This window comes from Barbatula barbatula (assembly GCF_947034865.1).
Source record: "Barbatula barbatula genome assembly, chromosome: 6".
Classification (NCBI taxonomy): domain Eukaryota; kingdom Metazoa; phylum Chordata; class Actinopteri; order Cypriniformes; family Nemacheilidae; genus Barbatula; species Barbatula barbatula.
The window spans coordinates 19,858,311-19,881,719 of NC_136765.1; the positions used below are offsets into that span (position 1 = coordinate 19,858,311).

The window sequence follows — 23,409 nt, forward strand, 5'->3', positions numbered from 1 at the left end:
CGGTTCAGGTAGGACCGTTTAGGGTGGCTGAGAAGAGAATGTGGTTTCCGTAGTAACCACCCCAGCTCCCCTCCTCCCTTTCTCTCTCTCTCAACCTTCTTTCTTTCTTTCTCTGTATCTTCTCTCTGGATATGGTCCCTTGATCTGCCAATGACAAAGGCTGGAGGATAGAAAAAGGAGAAGTCCATCTTTTTTTGGTATTATTGTGCAGCATCCTACTCTCCCATTCATTTTTGATGGGATCAGTTTGGGGATTTTTTCAGGAATAATTTTTCAGAACTGGAATCTGGACATTTATCTCAGTTTCTACCAGAGGGAACGTGCATTTGTGTGTGTGTGTGAGAGAGTGTGTATGTGTGAGTGAGTGTGTATGGTTGCTGTGGGGACGTGGCTGATGCTTGATAATGGCTCATGCGGCGTCTCAGATTAAGAAGAATAAAGATGTGGATATTAACGCGCTGGAAGACGAAAAGGAAAAAAAGAGGAAGAGCAGGAAACACTCAAGGGATCAAAAGAAAAAGGTACACGGCAACACATGCTCACACATACAGTACGTGTTATTAGAGGGAGAGTGATCAGGTTTATGGGACAGTAAGATCACGCCTTGCGAGTTATGTGTGTGTGAGATGTCAGCATTATGTGTGTTAAATCTGTGGTGCAGTGCCAAGGTTACACTTGTCATTTACAGCTCGGCATCCTTCTCACACAAACACATATTTTTTTTGTGTGTGAGAGAAATATATGAGAATATGACTGCCTTCTGTGTTCAGATTAAAAATGAGACCATCACATTGCAGCATGAGGTTTAACTGTCCTCTGAAACGCATGTGTGTGTGAGCACGAACTCTCGTGTATTATACATCACATACTGATTTATTGATATTTGTTCAGTACAGAGTGATGGAATGAAGCATGCGGATGTTAGCCATGCAAATGTCTGTTTTTTCTTATCATACAGACAAAATACACATACACACAGTCTATATTCACCACACGCAGACAGATCAACACTCATCTACACCATTGACTATATCAAACATAAGGTTATCCTGTGATTATTTTGATATTTTGATATTTTAAACATGTGATGTATTTTCACACAGATTTCTTTTGAAGCGCTAGTGGCCTCCTCCCTCGCATAACATGTGTCCTCATACCTGTCATCTACACACAGAGCTATGATCACATCTCTTGACCTTTGTGGGTGTGTATATGTGAATGAGAGAGTCTCACATTCTGCTATTCTGCCAATACAAATGTTTAATGTGATGTGCCAAAGAACAAAAATTGAAAAGGTCAGAGAGAGGTAAAGAGCCAGAGAAGTTATATTAACATATTTTTAAATGTTTGTTTCTTTTATAAATAGCTTATTTTACATAGTAGTATATGTTGTTGTTATTTTTGTTTCTGGCATCTGTGTCTGTATTGATTATTTGGCAACGCTGTATGCAAGGCAATTATACAAGTGAAGGATATTAAAATTGGAAAAGAGAGAGATATACATAATGTCATGGAGGAAAAGAATCAAATGTTTCTTAAAGTGAAACAGGAAAGCTTTCTGTAGACGTATGAATTACAAGCACAAAGAGATAAAGATGGAGGTTATTCTGTGCTGCTCTCGTGTCTAGAGGAAATAATTGCATTGGCAATGTGAGACAGAAACACACCGGTACATCACATTAATCTTTTATATTTTCAAAATGAATTTTCATGAAATGAGAAATATATTTCTTTATGTTATTTAATTTGATGTATTATATAAATTTCTATACTATGCACACTAAGGATGCTTTATGTTGTCTCTGAATTGCCTGTCCTAACATCAGGGCTTTCTGTGATCACAATACCTCCCAAAGTGCCACATGTACATTATTATTTTATAATATATAAGCACTTTATATTAAAGTGATAATTCACCCAAAAAGGATATTTCTGTTATCATTTACTCACCCTCTTGTCATTTCAACGCTGTATCCTTTCGCAGAACACAAAAGAAGATATTTTGAAGAGAAATGGTGTACGGACAACACTGGCCCCCATTCATTTCTATTGTATGGACACAGTTTGCCAACATTCTTCAAAATATCTTCTTTTGTGTTCTGCGGAAGAAAAAATCTCAGACAGGTTTGAAACAAGAGGTGGAGTACTTGATGACAGTAATATAATTTTTTTGGTTGAACTATTACTTTAATGTCAAAAATGATTATTCTCAATGTTCTCTCAGCACACATGTAAAAATCTTAGATTTTGAAATAAATAACTTGTAAAATGATTTTACTATTGTACATTTGGACCCATTGTTAGTTGGGAAAAATTGCTTATTTTGATGAGTTTAAGTCATGTAAAAACGTTTATAAATATAATAAGTCGAAGTGACTTTTAATGTGTATATGTACAATAATATTAGCAACTTAAAGTTTTTAAGCAACTCTTAATAGTGTCTTTTGGATCCAAAACTTTGCACCAAAGCATCAATTTTTGCATGTGAGTTAACGCTGAGGGTTGCCGTGCGAACAGTGAACCATCTGTTGTGTTGTGGGTGTCTGTCACTGTCCTGATCTAAGATCAGTCCCCGGGGTGTTGTTGTGATTTAATGAAAGGCATCATCTCTCAAGGGCCCAAGTAGGTGTCCAGTTCACGCTGAGTTCTAATGAATTGTGTGTGAGTGCCTGTAAACGTGTGTTCTCTGGTGTGTTCAGTTATGTGTTTGGAGTGAAGGTGATGTCAAAATTATCCTTTACACTTTAGAAGAAGACCGGTAGGAAGATATAAAGGTTGGAAGTAGACAGGAAGGGTAACAGAGAGAAAGTTAAAGAGAGGAAGACAGAGATACAGACAAGGAGTGGATGTTAACGTGGGTCATCGGGCGTATAGCACCATCTCAGCTGATTGCCATTGGCAGAGGTCATGTGAAGGTTGGATGGTTTGCTCGTCTCCCTTAGGACAAAATCTTCAAAAACTCATGGTGAAGTGGAAATACAGAAGTGACCCCTCGAGGGCAATGCAATGAAGTTGGAGCTCAACTCAGTGATTTTTTTGTTATTCATATCTTGTCTTAAAGGTCCAGTGTATAAAATTTAACGGCATCTAGCGGTGAGGTTGCGAATTGCAACCAACGGCTCACTCCACCCCTCCCTTCCGAAGCACTACGCAGGCTGACACAGAACTAAAATGTCATCATGTTTTCGCTCCTTTGCCGACGAAGATAACGTATTAAGAGAGCCCTTTGTCTGTTTAGAGATACTGTAGAAACAATATGGCGATTTCTATGCAGGGGGACCTGCGGTGTGTGTAGATAAGGTAATAAAAAATATAACACTTCATTGTTTAAGGTCTTTATAAGTCCTTATAAAAACAGTATGACGGCTATATTGTATGTGTGGTAACACAACTGGAGCGCTGTGTTGTCCAATCAGCATCCAGGAAATGTATCATCCTTTTTTTAAATACGGTAACACACGTTGAATGAGATCTGTGTTATATCAGTATCCGTGTGTGTGTGTGTGTATATGCTCTGGGCGGCAAGAGGTCAGAGGGGTTAAATGTTTTTTCGGGGGTTTGTGTTTACTAGTGCAACGCAAAACCCCTACAGGAAGAATTCACAGTCACAGCCACATACAGCATACATGCACAAACGTACGCATACATGCTTACACGCACACCCGCACATGTGGCAGGACAATGTGATGAATGAGCTTTGCTCCACACCATTAATGAGTGAAGCCGCGTAATAGTGTCTCCCTCTCTGGTGTGGGGGAAGGGAAGCGGCGATTAAGAGAAAACGAAAGAGAGACATGCATAGATGGGAAAGATGAAGAGAGTGATTTTGTTGGAGAGGTGGAGAAGGTCCATTATCCATCCATCTAGGTTATTTGCCACATATGTATGTGTCTGTCTGCGTTCGATCAAATGATCATCAGTTATGTGAATGATTCCCGGATCGCTTTCACTCTCATTTTTTCTTCAGCCTTGAGGTTTTTATTTTTGGGGGTTTGCACTGATTTCAATAGCTCATTTTTACTTCATCAAAGTTTTTCCGTTCATTCGTTGCAGATGCACACCACCAAATATCTGGATGTGTGTTGTAATTGAGTAATATCTGATGTCAGGTCAGTTTGTCTGTTAATCTGTGATACAACAGTAACAGATGTTAAAGGGGTCGAGGGTGAGAGATGACAGGTGTTCATGGTAATGATTTTGGGTTTTGTTTGTTTGCATCAAACAGGTTTTATAAGATTTTTATTAAGGATGCATGATAAATTATCAGCTATATCGGTCGATAAATTGTCATTCTTAATGTTATCGGTATTGGCCTATAATAAAATTTAGGCTGATATATTATAGGCGATAAATCATTTCCTCTGGCGTGATCATTCACTTACTGCTATTAGCAAACCATTTTGATGTACACTAGGTATAGTATGTAGATATTTATGAATGTGTAAATTATAGGAATAGAATCATATTGTTTGAGTCAGACTGCTGTCTGAATGCTTTTTGTCTTGAGACCTGTTAGACATGTGGCTTTTAAGAAATGTTTCTGGGTTGCTCTGGAAGAACATCTTTAATTTGTTTAAATAAAAAATATATCACAAAAGTTTGAAGGTTAAAGAATCGTTCACTAGTGTAAAGTAGGCTTGGTACATGATTATCAAGGGGAAAAAATTACAGTTTTTTCTGCAGTGAATGATATTATATAGAAGCAGTTGTCCACTGTTTGCCTTTTGTTTCAGTCTTAGGGAATTTTATATAAAAATGTAGATACTGTATATCGGTTATCGGCTTCCAATGTTAAAGAATTATCAGCCAATCGACTGGCCAAAATTTGGTGGATCCCCCTTTTTAATAACATTTTTATTACAGCTGCACCAACACAGAATTTCTCAGCCGATACCGATAGTCAGTTATTCTGACTGATATCTGCCGATACTGATTCTGAAGATTGAATTAATTTTGTTTAACTTTCTGAATGTAATTAATTCATATAATGACGATTCATATTGAACGTCAAACTGGTGATGTTTCTTAACATTTTCTATATACAGAGCATAAATTCATTGCATTTTCCTGTCCTCTTTTGATTGACAGGATATATCGGCCTTTATCAACATCGTTCGATAGCCGAAAATTCGCTTTTTTCCCAAAAAAATTCTTTTGTAATTCACAAAACAGGTTTAAAATGAGGGTGAACAAAAACAGAATTAAATTTTTTGGGGTGAACAGTCCGTTTTAAAGGTGATGTGTTACAGTTTACCGTGCAAAGACATACAGTATATTAATTGTTTTTTAGTAAGATTAAAAGCACTGCAGCGCTGTTGTGTTTTCAAATATTTTTTTGTTTGAGTGGTTTGACGCGACTTTTGGCTCAACTAAGGCTGTTTGGTTTGAATGTTTAGGAATTGTGTTTGGGAAACGTCATTATTGTACAATTCTGTTTGGTACTATAAACACATTTTTAATGAGATGCTTGACATAGGAACAGTAACAGAATGTTGCTGTCCAACATAAATAACCATCAGCTAATGTATGGGGGCTCCACAGTGATACAAAGTTCCTGTGATTCCTGTGATTGTTTCTATACAAAGCTTTAGTTCTCATTTAGAGAACCCTTTGTGTCAGAGGGCAGATCACACGACTGTATTTCCCCTCTCACCATAGACACACTCACAATAACATTTTATCAAAGGTTGAAGAAGAATAAAGTTAGACGAGTAAATCAATGAAGTTTCATTCAAGGAAAGCACCACAGAAGTACACCTGAATGTGTATGTACACTATGTCTCCACTGTATGTTTGTGCACCGTAACCGTTTGTGTGTGTTGTGTACTGTACAAACTAGCATGACACAGGCATGCTATTGATCTGTTTACTTTCTTTACAAGTGTGAATGTGTTTTTGTGAGGGGGGGTCTTGGCTCTAGCAACCAATTCACACATTTTCAGTCTCTTTCTGGCTTAGAAGTTTTATTTACTTATACTTATAGTTTTATAATGATGCCTTGCTATTCAGGACTGGTAAAATCATGACTAAGGCATTATATAGTAGATATATATATATAATATAGAGTTCATCTATAGATCTTCTATATCTTGTGCTTTAATTCTTTTTAGATCCCATTTGCTTCAGTCTTGTAAATGCCAATCAGAGATACTCTGTCTGATAATGGTCTATTACCCCACAGCTCTCTATTGATCTGTTCAGTCTTGTTCTATCTGGGAACATTCTTAGGGTTACAGCCAGGCCGTCTACCCTTATAAAATAGCTTTACTGTAAACTGAGATGTGTGCATGCGTGTATTTGAAAAGACGACAATACAATGTCTGTTTAAAGTATTATGGAGAGTTGGCAAATTTCAGAGCTTGCGGGTCGTGTGATGTGGCTTTTGAAAGATTATCTAGTATCTTTGAATAGGTTTTGCCCAGTGGTGATCATTTTTAAATATTTTTAGAAACGTATTGATCTGGGTTTATTTAAAGATGTTTTACAGGTTTAAAATAGCTTGAACTCAACTATCACAGACAATAACATTGGTTTGGTTCGTCCTTTTGTTTGTAAAAGTAATGTGTGTCCACTAACACAGTTTCAGCAGTAGGTCATGGAGCAAGACGCATATTCATTTTGCTTTCTAAACTCTATTTTCAGCAGATTGCAAAGATGATATTTTGAAGAATGTTGGTAACAGAACAGCCCTGGACCGACCAATGCAAGTGAATGGGCGCCAGTTAACAACATTCTTCAAAACGTTTTCTTTTGTGTAGAAAAATTTCATAAAGGTTTGAAATGACAAGACGGTGAATAAATGATGACAGATTTTATTTTTGCTCTGTACTATAACTTTAAACTCTGGTACAGACTGATGGTTACAGTTATGATGATAGATTGTATTCTAATAGAATTTTTGCTGAATAATGTTGTTACAGTGCTATTGGTTGAATGACAGTCAATGAATCACTCATTGATGGGAATGAAAATAGAATTAAAGGACAAAAACCAGAAGATACACTGTAGATGGTCAGCAGTGGGCAGAGGGTCGGCCACCGTTGCTCAATTACATTTTTATAGATCAGATTTAGGGATGGAAGAAAGAGACTGATGCAATATCTCATCTGATGGTCAAGTTGCGATATTTTGTGGTGTTTATTGTATGCTTGTCTGCGTGTGTTTAGGGGCACACGGGGGGAGTAATACAGGCAGATGGCCTTTCCCTCCTCTCTCATCTGCTGCAGACAACGTGCCAGATATCACACACACACACACTTTTAAACGGATGAGTGTGTGACAGTCATTCATCTAGCATGTGCACAGATCTGATCCTTTTGATCTGCTGTAGTGTTAGTGTATGAAACAGAACATGTGTTTCGTTTGTTTTAAGCACAGATAAGAATGAGACCGTTTTTAAATGGTAAAAGATGTGATTAAGAGTTTTAGGGCAATTGTGATAAAGTGTTTTCGGGTACTTTTGGCAAACATGCATACTGTGATGTGCCAATGCTCTTATTTCGTATAGAAGAAACACACAAACCAGGTTAGGTAATGTGAATGCAATGGCAGTAGCATGCTCCGAAATAAACATTTTGCCTGCATGCCTGTGGGTGAATTGAGAGAAAAGATTATATATTTGTTTATTATTATTCAAAAATGTTTTTTTTTTCATTTTGTTGTCATTACTGACCAAACTAAATTTTAACCTTCATTTAATGCTTAATTTAAAGCCATGGACATTTTAAGAAAATGTTTCCTATTTCGTCAACCTATAGTTTTTATAGAATTTACTTATATAATATTAACCAGGTCATATCTTTGAAAATATTGTGATCTTTTATTTTTTAAACTACAATATTTGTGTAAGAAGCTTTTTTTAGCCCTGTGTGTGTATATATATTTATGTAGCACTCCCCAAGGAACTGGCCTTTATTTTAAATCAATTATACAATATGCATTGAAATCATTGTAATTGAATGGTTTACATTGTTTCTGGACTTTCTGTGACCCCCTGGACACTGTTTGCCTTTCTGTTCTCTGTCAGTAGACTAATATCACACAATCCAAAGCTGTCAAACCAGCCTATAGATATATATCTCAACCCATTTTTCTCTTTTCTCTTGCTAATTTCTACGTATTTCCTTAATTTTTTCCTGTCACACTAATTTACAAATGATTAAACACACCCACACGCACCACCTTTTTCTCATTTAAATCCTTTGTTACCTTCCTTAAATAAGATTTACAGTATTTTACGGTAAAATATCCCCCCAATTTTTGTTTCTTTGTGCTGTTCACTTGAATAGAGTCTATTATCACTGAATTCATGATGGATTATGTGATTATTCCTCTCACCAGATTTGACATTTACAGTGTATATATAATATATAAAAATCCATAATTTCAGACAATCTCAATCTCCATTCTGGCTAGACATAATAAGGAGAAGCCTTTATTCCCTATATCATGGTCTGTAATATTACATGCGGTTTGTAATAGGAAGCTATCCAAATATCAAATTTAAATCGTTTTGTTGTTGCTGTTTCTAATAGCATAATTTGGCTGGTCTGTGCTAAGCATTTTTACAATGCCGATTGTGGGCATACATTTTGTAGTACAGGTGTGCACATCCATGTATGTTCCTCATTATGTTTGTTGAACGTTTTGTGTCACATTCATCTGATTTTTCATTAAATGTTTAGATGTGGCTTTTTTCAGTTTAGCAAGTTAGACATCATAGCACATAGTCATTTTACATACATTCTATAATAAATCTTGATGAATCTAAACTTTGAGAAAGTCTTTGGAAAATCACCTTGAAGTTTGGATGATATGGAAAATCATAAAGACTAGCTAAAAGCGTGTGTGTACATGTCAAATCTGGACACTGACTGCACCTGGATTTGAGGCCACACATGCATATCAAACGATATGTTTCTTGTATTATTTTAAATTAATTTCAATATGTGCGTGTTTGTTTCAAATTTGGTTTTGCAGCGAATAGTTGGATAGACTCTAATGATAAATGCCTCGCAGAAACATGATTCTGGGTCACACACTGCTGTTCTTCCCCTTGAGACACACACTCTCACAAGTTCATGCATGCCGGCACACATTAAGTGCTGCCCCTCAGAGGGAACTTAAGGGAATTTGAAGCACCTCCAGCTGCCCAAACTCATATAAACTGTCCGATACACCTCTGATAGAGGTATCTGTTGATTTATTATGGAACTGAATGATTTAAGGTCAGTACATTAATGTACATATACAGTAGTATGTATTTGTGTGAAAAGCAGTCTCTTGTGGAAATTATTATTTGTCATTCTAAACTAACAAAGTTTGTACAAGTGGTCGCCTTAACATTTTGCCGTTTCAATTAATTTACAATGTACCATTTAGATATGTGTATGTCTTTGAAAGAGTAGTATTATATCTCTCCACTAGGGTCCAGTGTATTTCTAAATATAAAGCAGAAATCTGATGTCATTTCAGATGTTTTAGCATTTGTGTTCACCTCTATGTATTTTGTCTCTAGCAGTCGTTTTATTGCTTTTTCTCTATGTAACATGTTAGAGCTCTGTTGCCAAAGGGCATTATATTTCACATTTTCAGCAAACACAGTGGTGGGACACATACCCAGTTACACTCTACAGACAAGCAGAGACATCTCTCATATCCAAACTAAATGTGAATGTATTGGGTAGTCAAACATTTTAGTATAACTTACAAACAAGGCAGATGTGATTGTGTTGGTGTTTTGTCATGTACAGTACGAGCCAAGCTCATTTATCTTCCTAAAATTCTGCCCTATTTCTGAAAGACTGGAAATCCTTAATGCTCATAGGTGTAAAGCAGGTGTAGCCCTCTAGTGAATGTCTGAGTGTGTGTGCACGTGGTGTTAACTGTGATTGGCTGACGGTAGAGGTCATTGAGGGAAACCATCGCCACGAATACAGTGCCAAACATCTTGAACTCCTTCAGATCTTATTCTCTCTCCCCTCCTCCTCAGTTACCATAGCAACACCCCTATCCCAAAACGAGAAGACCTGCCATGCACCCCCAAAGCATCATGGGATGCCTCTCTGTATAATCAAAATGAGTGAATGTATGGGTGGATGCCTCCAAATCAAGTGTTAAAAAGATTGTGTTGTAATCTGTATCAGAAAATATGTTTCATAAAATGTATTTGGAAGAATCACTAATACGCTTTTAAGAAAAGGAAGTCTATATTTCTACCGTTAGGATTTTTTTTAATGCAACATTATTTTTATGCCAATATGCCATTTATGTTACATTTGTTTATGCAATGATTGTAATACAGAATTGGAAATCGAATGTGAATAATTATTAAAGGAACAGTTCGCCCAAAAATGAAAATTCTGCCATCATTTAATTTTTCTGCTGAACACAAAAAATATATATTTGGAAGAATGTTTGTAACCAAACAGTTTTGGGCCACTATTGACTTTAACAGTAGGAGTCAATGGTGCCCTAGAACTGTTTAGTTTCCCACACTCATATCCTTTTTTGTGTTCAACAGAAAAAATATTTTTTTTAAGTTTTGAACCAGTTGGAGGGTGAGTAAATAGTGACAGAAGTTTCATTTTGGGGTGAACTATCCCTTTAAGGCAGTTTTATCTAACCCTCAATATATCCAATACAATACAACACAATACAATAATAAAAATATTATTATTAATACACTGTATTTAACAAACGTCTACGTTGTTACGTTGTCTAGGTTTCATTGTGATGGCTGACACACTTTGTCTCTTTGTCAGTGGTATGGGAGGCTTTGTGTATTTGCGAAATGGTGCGGTGGCCCTAATACTAAAGGGAAATGTCCCCTAATCCCTTCTCAAGCTGCACGATGAACCCTGAATTCACTTCCACACACAAACCCCCACCCCCACCGGTCCTTAACATGCAAACACGCACACACCCTCTTTTTTGTCCAAAAACAGCAGATAAGCACTCACACAATACCAACCACGCGCACCAGGGGTTTTCAGGGAGGGGAGCTATGGAACCAGAGAGGCGAAGGGAGGGAGCCGCTATAGTCCTATTAGCAAAGAGTTGAATTCAGCTGCTATATTTGGATACCCCCAGCACTTCATATCACTGTTCCAGAGACCCCCACCACTGTGTTCCATGTGTGTACAGATAGAGAGAGAATAAGAGAGGTCGTGAGTGAGTGCATTATAACATTATCCTTAATGAATCTAATCGTGTCTGTGTAAAAAGAGTAGAAAGATTTTTGGTCCCAGCGGATAAATAGAAAAAGGGACAGAGAAAGAACTGTTGTGCAAGAGTGGAATGAGAGTATTTTAGAATTGTTTTGACAGAGGTTATGAGAGGAATCATGGACGAAGAAAGAAAAAACGAAAAGTAGATATTTGACACAGAGGGAGAGGTTAAGTTGAAAAAGAGGACGGATCGTTGAAAAGCGTGGTCAAAAAAGAAAAGAGTGACAGAGAAGGTTGGTTTCAAAGTGACTTTGTATTTACAGTCCTTGTACTCACACACGAGTCAGGTGGAAGTGTGTCTTTGAGCATCCTGCTGTCTGGGCATTTTTGTACGCATCACATGACTGAATGGCACCTTGCTGGACGCAGAGCTAGAGAAGTGATCGGGTTTCTGTGCAACTGCAGGAGAAATGGCGGTGGAAGAGGCTGCTGAATACTTTTCAGTAAGTACTAACAAATATTGTCATTGGGAATGGTTGGGAAATGTGTTTGGTTTTAAATAGGAGTGTTGGGAATGGTTGGGAATTGTGTGGTTTTTGGTTGAGGATGCTCGGGTCATGAAGTGTGAAACCTGATAATGCCCATGCTATTTACGTGCCTTGAGAATCTGCAATTTGTAATTGCCCTATTGTGTTTTAAACTAAATATATTTCTGGAATGTTTGACATTGACAGTTTTAACCTCTTTAAAAGAATTGTGGATTTCTCTGCGGTGTAAATGATGCAAATTCCCATCGGTTGGTTTTGTCGGGTTCAGGTTTCTGAATTATTTTTGCCCTTCTAAATATGAGGAAAAGATAAACGGTTCGCAGATCTCACAGAAGAGCTCGCAGAATCAGACTGGGCAGAAACCTGATATATCTCTTTTTCATGCTTGTAATATTTTTTTAATGTTTGTCTCTGGATTTGACAAATGTTAATCTAACAAAAAGTATTCAAAAAATCTTACCTTTAACAATGCAGTGTATAATTATTATTAGGGAGGAAAATTAAAATTTTCTTGAAAAGTTTTGGACATGTTTCGTCCAACACCAATGATATGATATGTACGTATTTTTTATTATTAGCATCAGATCCACATTTTTAAAATGTGTTCCTATAGCACAGTTGGTATGCTTTGCATTGCAGTTCGAAGAGTTCGATCCCAGGGTACACATATAGTGATAAAATGTCTACTGTACATCCAATGCATTGTGAAACACTGAATAAAAGCATCCGCCCTATGTAAATGTGTGCATTCATATGGCTCAAATTCTCACGTTCTACCTTTGCTCTAGTGCTTTTCTACTGACCTTGGTGTTTGTAACATAAGTGGAGATTTGACTGGGGCATTTGTGTGTGTGCACATGTTAACACGAGCACAGCGTGTCCTGGTAGTTGAAGGATCCGTGCTCTTTGCCACATTCACAACTGTCACAAATATTTTTTTTCTGAGAAAATAATAGGGGGGAGAGAGGGATTAAAACTACACAATGCAGATTAGCCTAGTCATGTGACTGTTAGAACGTAAAAAAGAGATAGAGCTGCCTGTTTTGTCCAAACCATATGGTCTGAACTGACAAACTCTATAATACATGACATCAATAGCAGAATATTTGACCATAACAGGTCCATTCCAGTTGATCACACTTCGTGTCAATGTTAAACTGTGTGGAGTGGTGCTGATGCTGCCATGAGTGTAGTCGCCCTGTCTGCTGCCACACTGACTTCTAGCTTTCTTGTTTTGCTGATCAGGCAGTATTTGAGCTCACTGCTTATCTAGGTCCATTCAGACAGGGATGGGAAGGGGTGACACAGGAGAGAGAGAAAAACGATGAAGAGAAATAGTAGTTTAGTCACCTCTGTTCAAGAGGAAGATTTGTGGAAAAAACTTTACACTGACTATTCTGTCAGTGTAAAGAAACAGAGCATTTAATGTCCTGTCAGTAAAACTAGGCTGTGGTCTTTAGTCGCCATGCACTGAAAAATGGTTTTGTGGCTTTTTGTCCATGTCTGTTCGACATTTACATTTAATTATTTAACGGAGCAATGTAGCGATGTTTGAGGCATAGCAGCGAGGGTGCAATTTGCAACCAACGGCCTACTTTGATGATGTCAGGTTTTCACTTCTTTGCCGAAGGAGATAACATATTTACATTATTGCATTTCTGTCAATAGACCCTCCAAAAAACGACACACCTTTAAACCCAGTGTGAATTTGCGTTGCTCTTGCTAGATTGCGTTGGTCATTATGGGAATTGTTTTAATTGTGTTCTCATGCTATTTTGTCCTGTAAGGGTTATTTTTTTATTTAAGCAATAATTAGCAAATCATGCTCACAGCTTTACACTACAGACTGTCTAGTTAAAGAAAGCTCTTTGATATGTCCCGCATAAACTTGTTTAAATCGGGAATGGACTGTATTGTCATCCTCATACGACAACCTGTCAAATCTTGTTTATGCAGCTGTACAAGCATGACCTTTTCTCTGCGTTTCTCATTTTTCTGTTAGTCCGGTGTCTCTGTTTTAATAACTGCCGTCCCCAAGAAAAGTCACTGCCTCTTATGTAACTCCATTGGGTGTGTTTGTGTTTCTGTAACCTTGTGTGTGTGTGTGGTAGAACTCAAAGGTTTCCACTGCACTGTGCATACTGAAAATTTCCCACACTGAAATATTGATGCTTGCTATTTTAAACCAAGGAGCCCCTTTCACATTCCCCTGCTTTCAGATGAATTATACAACTTGAGTGTTTAGGAAAAGTCAACTAGACAGGTATGTTGGTACTTATAGACTCACCAGTGACAAGCGGAAATATTTTTTGCTGCTCGCTACGGCAGTTACAGTATTTCTGATTGTTATTATACTTTGGCACGTAACTCTCCTGTGGTGTGAGCGTGAATGAGGCCTTAAATCATACCACTTGTTTAGAAAAGGTGTGCTGTTACTTTTCTAAGTGACTGGCTGATGATTTTCACCTGCCAGATGAAGTGAATAAATCCCATAGACATACACTAAAGAGTCATAACAAGGGACTAAAATATATAGAAACTTTGCGGTGTGTTCATTTGTCTAATTTGATGGAGTTCTTCATTTATGTATCAACTTAACCTCACACATTGAAAACTATCACTTTAAGATAGTGACCCAAAAATGAAAATTCTGTCATTATTTACTTAAACTTGTATGACTTTCTTCTGCCGAACACAAAAGGCGATATTTTGAAGAAAGTTGGTAACTGAACAGAGGGGGCTATTGTATGGAAACAAAACAAATGCAAGTGAATGGGAGCAGGTTAACAATGTTCTTCAAAATATCTCCTTTTGTGTTCTGTGGAAAAGAAGAAAGTCATAAATGTTTGAAATGACAAGAGGTTGAGTACACGATGACAGAATAAAAATTTTGGGGTGAACTATCACTTTAAGAATAACATTGAATAATTTCCTGCACATCAAAGTTGTTCAGTGAGTGTGCTACGTAGTATGTCCAAAGGAATATGCTGTAGTTGTGCATAAGAAATTACCCAAGAAATTGTAAACAGAAAGGAAAGCCTCAAGTTATGGAACACTTGACAAGACAAGTAGAGTATGTGTTAAAGTAACCACACAAAAGCTTGTTTTGGAAATGCAGCGAGTTTTATTTCAGTCATACACAACACAGTTTTGTCTAGCAAACCACCTCTCTTTTTTACTGACTGAGAAAATATTTGCTTTGGGAACACAAGCATATTTGGTGTCTGTTATACAAGGGAGTGTGACATTAAGCACTGTTCGCATTGCCTTATTAAATATGATCAAAAAGGTCCAGTGGAGGTTACGATTGATGTAAATCTGGTGCTTAATGCATGCGCTCCAACATTTTATGTGACGGGACATAATGTTTGTGTGAATGACCAGAGGTCAACTCCTACTTCATTCCCTTAACAATTTCTGTCTCTTCGATGATGTACTATCAAATCTGAGTTCAAACTGTTAAAAAAACAGTTTAAGTATGTTTACAGTTTGTGGTACAATAGTGTGAAAGTTTACTACACAAATGTTATGTGTGTGTGCCTGCATTGCATCCATGTTTTAAAATGTGTTTTTACATTCTGTGTTTTGTAATGTTACGCAAACTGAAGCAGTGCGTTGTGGGTTGAACATTGGTTAAGTTAGTTACTTGTCATTAAACAGACTATTTTTATCTAAAGCTTTTATTTTATCCCCTTGGAGTCATAAGGGGTTAGAAGTTTGCCTCAAAGTCAATGAGATAAAAGCACAGAAGCGAGAGGTCAATCTAATTCAAGAGCCATCCATGGATTACATTGACTTTTGTGTGACCAAATCCTTATCTTAACTTTATATTAGAAACCAGCACTTATTACAGAAGTAATCGTTCATGTTCTTAAAGTGCAAAATGTGTAGTTGTGTGTGTTTGAGTGGGTGTGTGTTATTTTCCCAGAAAGAATCCTTCAGGGATGGAGTTATGGATGACAAGCTGGAAAAACTCATTAACTCAGAGATAACAGGGACGAAATGAAAAAAATGAGAGAGAGACACCAACGCACTATCTCCGAGTCACTTTTATTTTATCCCTGTATGGGGGCAGAAGTTGTTTACTGTGAGCATTACACTGCAAAGGCATCTTTTGTGTGCGCTTTTAATCCATCACTTTATACAGATCGGACTGTAAGTGTTGGCTGATACACACACACCCTCAGGCACACAGGAAGTGGAGGTTTCCCGGTGGAGTAGGAAGAGTAAATTACTTTAGCTAATGGTCTTACAGTTCATTATTAACAGAGAAATGTAGAAGTGCACACGCACACAAACCCATAGAAAAACACACTTATCTCATCTGCCCTTTACTGTGTCGGCTGTTCTTGAGTGTATCTGCCACTAGACAAATGTGAATGTTGTTTATCTCCTTATAGTGTTTCAACGTATCCACTGCTTGTCAAACAAAGATGAGTTACTTTTGGAATGCGAGTTGCCTTTCTTTCCAGATCTTCATGCCAACGCACACACACATTGAGGATAGATATGGGGAGGGGTTTGTCCTGGGTTTAGTGGAAACTAAATATAGCCTCTTTCATTTAGAGGAATTCCCCATGTGAGTTTCAATGATGAAACCCTCCAACTCTTTTTATGAGTGTGTGTGTGTGTGTGCGTGTGTGCGTATGTGCGTATGTGCGTACGTGCTTGCAAAATACTGCTTCAAAATTTTTGCTGTGCGTCCATTTATGTCTGCCACAGTGTCTCTGAATCAAATCCAGCCTGACAAATGAAAGTAAATTCACGTGGCACACACACACACACATCATGTAGCCAGTCTCTCTTTCTTTCTCCCAAATCTCTCACTGTCTCTCCTGTATACACACAAGGAGTCACAGAGCCCGGACAACTCTGTCCTTCTGAAGACAACAGCTGTGATACGCAAAGAAAATCCTGCGCGAGAGATTGAAATATCAGGAGGGAATGTGGGCGGAACTTGTTTCTGAATAATAACCGTTATTTGGTGTTGCTGAATCTAAATCTGCCGCGTCTGGAGCTTTAGCAGTAATTCTGGGATGTTCGGATTGCTAAAATGTTAGGTGTCTCATGCAACACTGTGGGATCGTAGCTTCACTGTGGGACATTATCAACTGCTAAAGTAAAGCTGATGTTTTCCTGAATTTGGATGGAGCTGGTATGAATGCTTTATTTCAAGTCCATTTATTTTTAAAACGCAAGTCTGAAAATTGTATTTGCTTCTGATTTGTTGCTGATCATCTCAGGTGCCCTGGATTTGACCTTTGACCCCATGATCACTTGTGTATTTCTCTCTTTTTTTTACTTGCAGTCAGACAGCAATGCCAGTTACCTTCGGGCAGCGAGGGCGGGGAACCTTGAGAAGGTGCTTGACTACTTGAAGACCGGTGTCGATATCAACATCTGTAATCAGGTATATGAATAATTTCTATTCTGTCATCAGCCTTTATTGTGTAAACCAATATTATTATTATCATTAAAGCACAATGTTCTGCCAGAAGACCAATTCTGTGGAATAAGGAAACATGTTTTAGTATTAATATTTAGCAGTGTCGTAAAATCTCAGTACAATTCACAACACTTCTCTATGGGTGTAGAACGCAAAACTGTTTCTTGACTGTGACGCTGTTTCATAATTTTACTTATTTTCAATGCATTTTACTGATAACTGTCTTTTAATACCTGTATATGACTACTTTTCTGTGAAGAACAAAAGAAGATAATTGAGAAATGTCTCAGTAGTTTTGTTTCCATACAATCAAAATCAATGGGTGACCAACATTCTCCAAAAACTGTTTGTGACAGAAAGTCGTACAGGTTTTGAGTGACATGAGGGTGAGTAAATAATAAAAAGATTATAAGCCTGCACTGTCCCTTTAAATATGATTATCTTGAGTTGTCTGGATATCGGTTTCAGTTTTTATGTTCGTATATTTTAAAACCATCCAGAATATTTTCCTGAATCTGTCAGGTATAACTGCAGAATAAACATTTTGTCTATTTTTAAAAATATTCCTCTATAGCCACTAACAAAACTGCTTTGTGTGTTTTAGAATGGGTTGAATTCACTTCACTTAGCATCCAAAGAGGGACATGTGGAGGTGGTGGTCGAACTGCTCAAACTGGGCGCCAATGTAGATGCAGCAACCAAGGTCAGTCTCTCTCTCTCTCTCTCTCTCTCTCTCTCTCTCTCTCTCTCTCTTTCTATCTCTCTCACTCACACACCAAGTTGTTCTGGTAGATGGTTTCTTTCTGTCTCTGATATCACATGCTGTTCTATGCTCCTGTGAAAACGTTCACACTGGGTATAAAAATACTTTAGTGCTGGATTCACTCTCCAAGAATGAAGTGTTGCAGGCCAGCGGAAACAACACAATCTAGCGGTGGGTACGGAATGCCCACCAGTGGAGGACCGGGGATTGTGGGGCATATGCCAATGGGACAAAAGGATGGGGTGACACGAACAGGTGGTCAGGAGATTAACCGAGATATGCCACTCATGTCTGTCTCTCTGTCGTTTCACTAATCCAGAAAGGAAACACTGCACTGCATATCGCCTCACTGGCCGGACAGGCGGATGTCGTGAGGGAACTTGTGACCAATGGGGCCAACGTCAATGCCCAGAGCCAGGTGCTTACTCCCCGATCCACAAACACCTATTTGATACACACACAAATATACACACTGAGTTGGATCATTTAGCTTTACTTATGCAAGGCAGCTCACGTACATGGTTCATATCTGTCATAGTGATGCTATTTTAGTGATCCAGCAAAGTCATTAAACGCACGCACACTCCTTTGAACATGAGCAAATAAATGTCACTTGCATTACTGAGATGCCAATAATACGTATTTCTTACATGCTGGATGTTAATATTAACGTCAACATAATTTGCCTTTGACTAGATTTTACGTTGTAAACATTAAAGTGTCTGCATATTAAAAAAGCAATGAAGTTCCTATTATTTTTATGGCATTCGAAATCTGCACATATAATTCTAACAAATTATTATAACTAATGGCAGACTTCTAAAAATGCTAAGAAACAGGCTAGCTTAAATCTGATAATAAATGTGTAAATGTTTGTATTCCTGCATGATGCCCAATCATCACAAAGTATGACTCTCTCTTTCCCTGCACTGTCAGCATCTTTGTGTTGCCATGGGAACAAGGTCATTGAGGTCACAACAGGCTGGATGTGATGGGGTCTGTCCTCTCTGGGGAAATCTCAGCTGATTTCTGAAATAACAAGAGTGACATTTACCATGGCAACCTGGGTGTCTAGTCATTGCCTGTGTAGAAATTCGAATTTAACTTTTAAGTCATTTTTCCACACATTATTTTCCACACATTCCACACTCTCTCTCACTGTCTCTCTCTGATTGATTTTCTTTGCTAAGAGCGGTGAAAGGGTCTGAAAGTGGTGCAGACGGTATTTTGTTGTGAAATAATAACTATAATATTGTTCCAGCATTGTAGGTTAATACAAATATGTTATAGGATTGTTTTTATAATATGACTGAATGTTCATTCATTCAACACAGAATGGCTTTACTCCGCTGTACATGGCTGCTCAGGAGAACCATCTGGAGGTGGTGCGCTTTCTACTGGAAAACAATTCCAGCCAGAGCATCGCCACAGAGGTTTGTTTGTGTTTGTCTGAGTGTCTTTTATTGATTTCTGTTGTGGTGCTAAGTGACCTGAAGACCTTCACAGATAAGGGATTCCTACCCTCCATCTACTCTCTCTTCGCTCTCAGTCAGACAATTAAAATAAAAGTGATTTTATGTAAAACAAGGAATATGATGTAATACTCAGGACTCTCTCTTCTGGTTTTCTATCTTTAGGACGGCTTTACACCGTTAGCTGTAGCCCTGCAGCAGGGTCACGATCAGGTGGTGTCTCTGTTATTAGAGAATGACACGAAAGGTAAAGTCCGCCTGCCCGCGCTCCACATCGCCGCCCGAAAGGACGACACCAAATCTGCCGCTCTGCTCCTTCAGAATGACCACAACGCGGACGTTGAGTCTAAGGTCTGTCTGGCAGATGGTTATTTAACATATTTAGCCATTTATCATTTTTATCTGTACGTTTTCTCTCTATCTTACGTTTAAGTCTCGCAACCCTTCACCTCACAGAACTCGTTTAAGCCTGATAGTCCACCCAAAAATAAAAATTCTGTCATTAAATTCTAACTCTTGTCATTTTAAACCTGTATGACTTTCTCTCTTTCGCAGAACACAAAACATGAATGTTGTTAAACGAACAGCAACAGCACTCATTCACTTGCATTGGTTTTGTGTCCATACAATTGAAGTGAATGGGTGCCGGCACTTTTTCCTAAAAATATCTTCTTTTGTGTTCTTTGGAAGAAAGAAAGTCATACAGGTTTGAAATGAATAGAGCGTGAGTAAATTATGACAGAGTTTTCATTTTTGGATGAACTATCACTTTAATCTGTATACTAAAACACAAATTCTGTACTCTCAAGTAGTTCAACATAGCGGTTTGATTTTTATACTTTTTGTTATTACTCTTTTTTATTGTTTAATGTGTCAGTTTTTATTCTTACACACATACTACTCTCCCACACGTAGTCCTCTATTTAGATGTGTGTGTGTTTTTGTTAACTGCAAGTATTCACTAACTGCACATTTTCTCCTTTCCTCACATCTCAACGTAGATGATGAATAGAACAACAGAGGTATAAACATGATAAACAACAGCCTACACCTCCCACCCCTTGCTTTGCCTAGAACACCCCCATAGTGTTGCTCCTACCTCTTTTGTACCATATCTATTTTTGTATCATTTCCTGTTTTCTCTATGGCTATGTGCCCTCCATCTCTAGGGAAAGAGGAATGAGACCATGCTTTGGGTGGAGGGCTGAAGCATGTTTTGATTTCTGCAGCTACAGGCCGGGGTTCCACATCTAAACACGTTACTTTCTGATTGGAGAATAGATAACAATTTCTATTTGTGTTTGCTGTTATTATTGTTGATTGCTTAGACGAGGAATATTCCTCATTGGCTGCCGCAGACTCAGAGTATGTCTGTTGCAGAAGTTTGTAGTTGTTAAAGGGATAGTTAGCTCAAAAAAAGTAATTTTTTGTACCCCATGTCATTTAAAACCTGTATATGACTTTCTTCTGTGAAACACAAAAGAAGATATTTTGAGAAATGTCTCAGTGGCTTTGTGTCCATACAACGGAAGTCAATGCGGGCCAATGATGTTTGGTTACCAGTGTTTTTCAAAATATCTTCTTTTGTGTTCTGCGGATGAAAAAGGTCATACAGGATTTACAATGACATGATGGTGAGTAAATGTTAAAATATTATTTATTTTGGGGTGAAATATACCTTTAACATTACGTTATTGAAGGAAACCCTCAGAATACAGTTAAATAAAAATAAGTTTTATAAACACAATATTTGCCATTTAAAACCTAGGTTAGATTAAGAAATTGCACATAAGTATTTAATTTTGTCTGATGCATCTACATTTTTTCAAACCTGAAAAGTGTGGATTTTTTTTTCGAAAAGTCATCAGAACATTACCTAATGCAAAGGTTACCAAACTGGCACATTCTACAACTATATAACTAAGAAAACGGTATATTATCACTCTAACCTTTTAAACCACTTTTATTTCTAAATGGAAGAAGCATGTTGTTCCTTTGAGCAATACAGTTACATTTGTTTTGGCTGTGAAAGAGGAACCCGGCTGCCCAGCTACAGAGATGAGATGAATCTGTTAGTTTAGTCTCTCCTCCCTAGGGCTTGTGCATGGGCCTGTAGACTGATACCATCCCTCAGTTTCAGATAAACAGCTGGAAATCTTGACGTTTAGCATCTCTGCAATGATGCCAAAAGAATTTGCACATGTGCATGGTCAAGTTTGCCAAAAGCAGAAGCAATTCAGCTGTGCAAATGTATAGTTCACATATTTTGCATGGTAGAGAATATGGCCGGATTGCAACTAACGACCCCAGCATAGAGTTAAGTGTTGTTTTTATAAGAATATGTCTTCTTATAAATCTATTTTAGGAATTTACTCTCTTAGCCTTTAAAAAATCAATGATCTATTTAAAGGAACAGCTCACCCAAAAATGGAAACTCTGTCTTCATTTACTCACCCTCAAGATGTTCCAAATCTGTATAAGTTTCTTTGTTCTAATGAACACAAAGAAAGCTCTTGGAAGAATGCTGCAACCAGTTCTGAACCAGTTCAACAGTTCTTGGCCACCATTGACTACCATAGTAGGAAAAGTCTTTTACATTTTCTTTGTTTTGCTGAACAAGAAGAATGAAAGAAAGCAAACAGTTCTGGGGCACTTTTGACGACCATTGTCATTTTTCCTACTATGGTAGTCAATGGTGGCCATGAACTGTTTGGTTACAATCATTCTTCCAAATATCTTTCTCTGTTCATCCGAACAAAGACATTTATACAGTTTCGGAACAACTCAAGGGTGAGTAAATGATGGCAGAATCTTTTATTTTGGTTGAACTGTGCCTTTAACAAGGGGTTTGAGCTAAATGTAACACTTCATTATAACTTTATAATGCCTTGGTGATCACTGAGGTCCCTAGTTTGAAGTCAGTCGTACTTATCATGCTCTATTAGTGTGTACCTGGAAATGTTTTAAAGCCCTGCTGGTTAAACGTTCACGCCTGTGGCTAATAATTGCAATAATTCCATTCAAAGTGGGTGGAGCTTTGTTCCCATGGCAATGAGAGAGCGAACATAACATAGGGAGGATCTGCGCTTAGCACCACCTGATTTGTGGCGGATTGAGAAGGAAATCTCCATGACTGGAAGGGCTGGGCTGCAATGTAGCCTATAGGATCCCTCCATCTCGCTTTAACATTTGCCTCTCCTATTCAGAATGTTCTGATATTACATACGGATATATTCTGATATAGCATACAATCCACCAACAATGTCCTTCACCTGATGAGTTTCAGAATATAGAAAATATAGATCAAACTTTCTGAAATATTAGGTCTCATATTTTCATATTTGTAATTGGACCATTTCATTTTATTATAGAAGATATTTTGAAGAATATCTCAGTGGTTTTGTGTCTATATAATGGAGGACAATGTTGTTTGGTTTCCAACGTTCTTCAAAATATCTTATTTTGTGTCCAGCAGAAGAAATTAAGTCATATAGGTTTGAAATGACTTGCAGGTGAGTGTATCATGAAACAATGCTACTATTGCTTTAATATTGTGCGTTATATACTATAGTGGTGTTGAATTGGATTTGGAACAGGAATATTTCAGCAATCATTTATATTCACTAGTGTTCCTTTCTGTGATCGGATACTGGATGAATTACATAGTACAAAGCTACGAGACTTAGATGCTAAACAGGCTAAAAACAAAATCATTCACATCATCACATTTTAACCATTCTATTCTGTGTCTGTCTCTTCACCAGAGCGGTTTCACTCCTCTCCACATTGCTGCACACTATGGAAACATCAACGTGGCCACATTACTGTTAAACAGAGGGGCGGCAGTGGACTTTATGGCCCGGGTAAGAACAGTGCTATCTGCTTCTCCGGAGGGCCAACAGTGTACACTCTGATATATAGTACAAGAATCAAATAAACTGAACCATGGTGCATCAAATATACTGGGGCCACATTTATCTTCCTAAAAATAGATAGTCCAGTTCTCTCAAAT

The 23,409-nt window shown here is 37.8% G+C and overlaps 1 protein-coding gene across 1 annotated transcript in view; it reads left to right on the forward strand.

Annotated features, from left to right (window-relative positions):
• Positions 1-404: 404 nt before the first annotated feature.
• The window catches only part of ank3a (ankyrin 3a), a gene marked incomplete at its 5' end in the record, with an annotated part of 63,530 nt that continues 40,525 nt past the window's right edge, over positions 405-23,409 (forward strand). Inside the window, 8 exons of the mRNA XM_079458160.1 lie at positions 405-521; positions 17,025-17,126; positions 17,767-17,865; positions 18,245-18,343; positions 19,260-19,358; positions 19,563-19,748; positions 20,399-20,419; positions 23,162-23,260. Coding sequence (XP_079314286.1) covers positions 405-521; positions 17,025-17,126; positions 17,767-17,865; positions 18,245-18,343; positions 19,260-19,358; positions 19,563-19,748; positions 20,399-20,419; positions 23,162-23,260 — 822 coding nt within the window. The remainder of the gene's footprint in view (positions 522-17,024; positions 17,127-17,766; positions 17,866-18,244; positions 18,344-19,259; positions 19,359-19,562; positions 19,749-20,398; positions 20,420-23,161; positions 23,261-23,409) is intronic.